The 6,366-nt window shown below is 33.3% G+C and overlaps 1 protein-coding gene across 9 annotated transcripts in view; it reads right to left on the reverse strand.

Moving 5' to 3' along the window:
• LOC108753883 (TLD domain-containing protein 2) overlaps positions 1-6,366 on the reverse strand; it is a 150,749-nt gene that overhangs the window by 77,764 nt on the left and 66,619 nt on the right. For 7 of the 9 annotated variants that reach the window (XM_018495823.1, XM_018495825.1, XM_018495829.1 and 4 more), the window contains exon 1: positions 5,165-6,315. The exons of the other annotated variants lie outside the window; for them this stretch is intronic. In XM_018495823.1, coding sequence (XP_018351325.1) covers positions 5,165-5,844 — 680 coding nt within the window. In that variant the 5' untranslated portion in view covers positions 5,845-6,315. Of the gene's footprint in view, positions 1-5,164; positions 6,316-6,366 lie in introns of those variants that run through there. 9 annotated transcript variants of the gene reach the window in all.

Here is a 6,366-nt window from a genome sequence, read left to right on the forward strand (position 1 = left end):
GAGAGAGAGAATATCGTCTTTTATATATATTAAATATAATGTAAGAAAAACTATAATGTAAAAAACAATTTTCCAAGTACCACACATTGTTAGACATCAAAGCAGCAACTCAATCTCTTGAGTTAAAAATAATACTTTGTTGAGTGTCAATAAAACGTAGTTCAATTTATTTTTGTGGTTAATTTTCAAAATGAACAACGTCCATAATAACGCATATATTGAATGCACATTTTTTTAACACCATTGTTTTAGTTTAATTAACGACATGTTGAGTACGAGCAGTGGTGATCCATATAAATGATTAAAAATAATTCAAATTGGATATAATTTGACATAATGAGTATAGCAGTACACACATACACTCTCTCCTGTTCAATTTAATAAATATATTTCTTTTAAAAGAGAATAGGCGTATTTTAATTTAAAAATTAGAATATTAAATTCTGAGCATTTCTACAGTTTTATGTACAGCTTTATGAATTAATTATTTATAGAATTGTAGTTAAAACCAGTTTCTCTCTCTAGCTAATTAAAATATCAATAAATATTAATAATAAACGTTTTTCACATAATCTTTATATCAGACTAAGTTGGACTAAAGTACAAGGATACCAAAATTATCTCCTTTCGTTAATCTCAAATAAACTTTAAGTTAAATCTCATTTTAAGTTAAAATCTCATTTCAGTCATAACATTTTACGTTAAAACTCTGTTATGCAAAGTTGTATAAAAGTACTATCCAATTACGATTTTGTTAAAGAAACATCGTTTTTAAAAAGTCATCAGAAAAATTTTCTGTCAAAATTTTATATAAATTCCACAAGGTATCATGTATTCTTAGTCAGGCGTATTTCTCGTTCCCGCTTCATTAGAAATAGCACCGATACTTCTAGTGACAATAATCGTTGTCCTAGTTTGCATAACGCGTGGTTAAAGCGCAATAAGGTTGCCAAGTAAAATGCATAACTGCTACACGTCTGAAGACGTTAAAGGAAGGAAAGTAATAGCCGTACAAACACGATTATGCAAAATCTTTCCTATAAATACGGACGGAATATGTCATCCAGTAATTTCGTGTCGGTCGATAAAATGCGGTGGAAGAGGCTTGCAAATTATGTAAGGTCGCGACGTACTTGAATCCAGGTGTAACATCTGCCGCCAAGGTTTTCACTCTACATACGCTTTTGTGTACAAATAATTGCTACGCGAATATTGCGATGCAATTGCTACGCCTTTGACTATATGCATTTCTTGAGACATAAAATTTGCATTTTATTTACTTCTTAATAATTTAGTAATTTAACATATCGAAATTACATTATTTCTTAAAATAAAGCTTCCGATTAAACTATTCTTATTACAACAGAATGTTTTGATAATTTTAATTAAAATGATGAATTGTGAAATGTAAATAAAAATATATTTTGTATATTTCAAAAGAAACATTATATATATATTATATATATAAAATAGAATTTACAACAATTTATATACAAACATATATATAAAATACCTTTAAGTTCCTTCCTTCTAATGAAAATAATATAATCCAAAATCTTCTGAAACCACAGTATAACTAGTTCTGAGACCATTGTCTATTAATATTTTTATTTTAATATATAAAATCAATGTAATTAGTAAAAAATACTGATATCTGACATAACTTGATGCAGCTTGTATCTGAAAGAAGGAGAGAAGTGAAGAAAGATCGCGAAGAAGAAAAGACCTAATAACAGAGACTGCTATTTTAAGACCTCGCGACCGGTTTGCGAGTCATAAAGAGTCTACATCCCTGTTCCGCGAGTAATCCATCTTGACGACCCAAAATTTTTCAGAACACGATACATTTGAGTTTCATTCGTACAAGAAATTGCGCGAAGAGAAATACGTTGAATAATTGCGTCGAGATTAATGTTCGTTTATTTCCAGCCACAATAGTACATGTACACATAAATATCTTGAGAAATACTTAATCCTTCATACAACGTATACATATACAAATAAAGTATTTGAAATATTTTTAATAACTTTTTAGCTCATTTTTGACTCAATTGTACTGTCCAACAAAATTTTACTTTTTTCCTTTTTTCTTGTGTATAAAATCATTTCCGATATATTCTTACCTGTTGAATCCAATACTCAAATATCAGGACAAAATTTTAAGAAAAATGAAAGACAAAAACGATGATTTTTAAAAGTTTTCATAATTTTTTCAAAATAGCTAAATTTGGATAACAGATTCAGCATACAAAAATACATTAGAAATGATTATTCATATACAAAAAAAAGACTGGATAATGTTAGATTAATATATTTAATAGAATAATTCTGGAAGATAAAAAAAATGTGTATTTATTAGATTATTAGAAATAAGAATAATTTTTTTATGTATAAAGTGTGATAATTATTACTTATCGTTAATTCCATAAAATGTTATAAATTGTAAATTGTTACGAATTCTCTTATTACAAAACACTTTAATAGTAATGAAGAGACCAACTATACCTTCCAGAGTTCAAACCCTTGTAATGTTTAACAACGATAACGTTGACAGCAAGATTCTTAATGAATCGCACGAGATGACATATAATAAAAGTTATCAGTAACATTACCGTTGATTAAATAATGCAAACATTGGTATCAGACGATGTTAATGCATAGACTCATAATGTTGATAGTCTAAAGTATGTATAAGATGATAAAAGATTCAAACCTGAGTAATGTTTCCGGTTCTGACTTAAAAATTTTTATTTAAAAATGCTAAAACCTAAAAGCAGAGTATTTAGTCTTTTCGGAAATTATATAATTTCCGAAAAGAGCATAATGTTCCGTTTTTAAGTTTTAGCTTTTTCAACCAAGAGTTTAAGAACACTTTGTGCAGCACGAGTTTAAAGATTCGCAATGAGCAAAAATTTTAAAAATTCATACTATAAATACACGACTTTATGTATAACATATTTATAAACAATAAATTTGTTCTTTTTTTTTTAATTAATCACGTCATTATATTATAATTAAAAAAGAATACATGATTTCTTAGCAGCTAAATAGCAATTAAATTTGTTTTTAAAAGCAGAAAGATAATCGCATAAAATTTAAATTGTAAGAAAAATTAATTCAGATTAATAGTCTCTTTAAAAATAGTGGATGATTCTTCTTTACCATTACTTCTTTACACTTGAAAGGAACTCTGCAATTAGCTCAACGAATAAAACGATTATCTTTTCTGATAATATTTTTCGAGATTTGCGATAACTCAGGAAATCAATCACGTGAATTACATAACGCAATTAAGATTGAAACTTTCTACATTACTCACTAAGCACGTTCATCGGAATGATCGTCCGGTTCCGCCAGCTTGGATAGATTTTATGGCGAATTGTGAAGGGGACAAGCCAATGCTGATTTTTCGTGATGACTTCCGCGAATAAGTCTTTCGTAGAGAAATCGCGAGATTGCAATGCAACGAGAGACTTTCATAAAATGTTCCCGAAGACATTGTTCGGGGAAATATTAAAGTATCGAAAATTCCATTTCCTTCAAAATAAAAATGTCACATTACTTCCAGCTGGAATACTGTGAAAACAAGATGACGCCAGAATTTAATCTTAAACTAAATCGAACTCTCGATAATCTTATTTATTTTTGTTCCGCATTTAATTTCCCTGTTATGTTTGCTACTCGAAATATATGCTGTTTTCACCAATATTTTTCATTCTAAAACATAGAGTAAACAAGTTCTTTGTCCAATCTCTTCTGTTAAAAAGACTGTGTATTATGGAAAAACACACAAACCACAGTTAAATATTTTTAAATATCAAATAAAGTGACACACTTAAATATCAAATAAAGTTTGAATAAAAGGCAATGTTTAACTGTTTGAGCTAAAAAACTTTATAGCTCTTTGTTTGTTAATATTATTTTTATTGATGTTTTCAGAATCTCGTTTATATATATGCGTCATATCAAGGAATTATCGTTATTTTTGCAAAATACTGTGTGATCATTATAAAGAATCGTTATCTAAAACAATAATACTTCTCGTCTGGTAAACGACAAAAGATTTGCGAACCCAGATTATAATTTCAATGCCATTGACATCCCAAAATATTTATCTAAACAGCACGTGTTTAGTCGAGACTTTTCACTCAAATCGAATTCACGTGTCGGGTGCTTATATAACACAATAACAGATTGATAACGATATGATCTAAGACGAACAGTATGTCATCACAAACTATTTATATTCATGTAATGATAATTTAAAATCATTCATTGCAATATATTATTATTATTATAACTACATATTTTATGGCGTCTAAAATCCATTTGGCGATACAAATTAATTATGATGTCATAAAAGTTTAACATTACGCGACATGACAGGTGAAATGGTCAATTGAAGGCATCGAAACGTTGGAAGGTGTAATTTTTATCGAATTATTGGACATTATCGAGAATTAATAAAATATTCAGATTGCACCTCTCTCTCTTTCTCATTATCTTAATCGTATTTTTTGTCCATATATTGGAGGCCAGCCAGAAACATGAATACATATATCATTACGAAAGTTACTGTAAATTGGGTATTAAATATTTGAAATTATTGCATGCACCGGTCATTATGGCGTTAAAGTATCGTTCACTTATATCTCATCGCGCAAATTTTCTCAAGCAGTGCGAGACATGTTTTTACGACTCCGCGACGATCGTTTAATGATTATTAACTGCAATTGATGTACGAATAAGTCATTCAAAACGATTATCAGTGAAATTTATTTGCCAAATAATTAAGAGACATAAATATGAAACGAATTATGGCGAAATTTATGTCTCCAATCGCGTCGCAAATTCTTTCTCTCTCTCATTTGATGTATGATGTTGCTGAGAGCATGATGCGTTGTAATGAAAATATTATCATATATTTATGATTCGGCTGAATTCATACGTAAACTCATTCAGTTACAGTTGTACATTTTGATAAGATTTCTCTGAAAATTTATGTGCCTCACTTTCGCTTGTCTCAATTAGCCTTTCAAAAATTATATTCTCGGAATATTCGCTTAGAAATTGAGCTACAATGAGTACGTGATCATTCGCAAAACAACGGGTACTCACGTTCGCGCGCAGCAATCGGATTATCAAACAATCGCGATATAAGTACCTGGACTCCGGTATGAAAATATTCCACCAGGATGGCCTCTTCTGTCGCGGATAATTTGGCGAAAATAGTCCCTCTGTGCTGCCGATCTCCGAGGGTACACCAGAGGGAACAGCAGACACCACGCCCTTCCTCCTTTTCCGATCCAGCTTGGGCGGCTTCACGAGTGGATGCCAGGATTTCCGGCGTGCCTTTTTGGCCTCCTGAGCCAAGCGGTCACGATCCTCGTTCTCCAACACTTCCTGATTCTCCTCCAGCAGATCCTCAGACACGTAGAACACCGAGCCTCTCCTGCCGCTTTCGCTGCCCCTCCTTTTATCCTTCGCCTTCTCCTTCGCACTGCTATCCTTGACGTCGATCTTGACGGTGTCCTTAACAGCGTCCTTGGCGCTGTTCTCCTTCTCCTCAAACATGCTGACCCTACGAGCCCTTTGGATCAGGCTGTCTCGCCGAGCCTTCAGATCCTCCAGAACGCTGTGCCGACGAGTCTTCGTGTCCCGCAGGATCGCTGCATTCTCGCGATGCCTCCCGACGGCGCCGAGGATCCTCGCCAGCGACGATTCTTGCTCCATCATCGCCGGGATGGAGTTGGTCGAGGCGTATTTGGTGGTCGTGTGACCGTTCTGCGGTTCGCTGATGTACATCTTGGCTGTTTCCATACTAACTGGAATGGCCACGTCCATACGACGAGTGGTTTATAGTCGCGTAATGCGCATCACAGAAAGTGCGTCGGAAATGTCCAAGTTGGTATCTTGTATCGAGGTCACCGAGGGTCAGCTCGCGTCTAGATTAAGTATTTACCGACTGTGTACCGAGAAGACCGTTGTGAAAGACCGTTGGCTCTCTGTTGATACCCGCTAACGTCGGGTTAACGCCTTACAGCAGCAAGGCCGTTGAAGATCGAACGAGGATAAAATAATCACGTCGGATGGATCGCTCTCTTCTGCGAAGTCGTTAATATCTCACGCCGGAGACATCCTTGAGGGTCAGATGAAGCGTATAAAATATATCCGCTAATCCTACGAGACGACTACCGAATAGTCTGGCGTTGATCGAATAATTTATAATAATGGCAGAGAGAGATCAACACACAAATGATTAGGTCAAAATTGAAAGAACTCGATCATTTAAATATCGAAGGAGTATAATTTTGAACTAGTCTTTCACTAATGCACAGAGCATGGATCGTTTCGTCTTTATTTTGT

Source organism: Trachymyrmex septentrionalis, unplaced genomic scaffold (assembly GCF_001594115.1).
Source record: "Trachymyrmex septentrionalis isolate Tsep2-gDNA-1 unplaced genomic scaffold, Tsep1.0 scaffold73, whole genome shotgun sequence".
Taxonomy (NCBI): Eukaryota; Metazoa; Arthropoda; class Insecta; order Hymenoptera; family Formicidae; genus Trachymyrmex; species Trachymyrmex septentrionalis.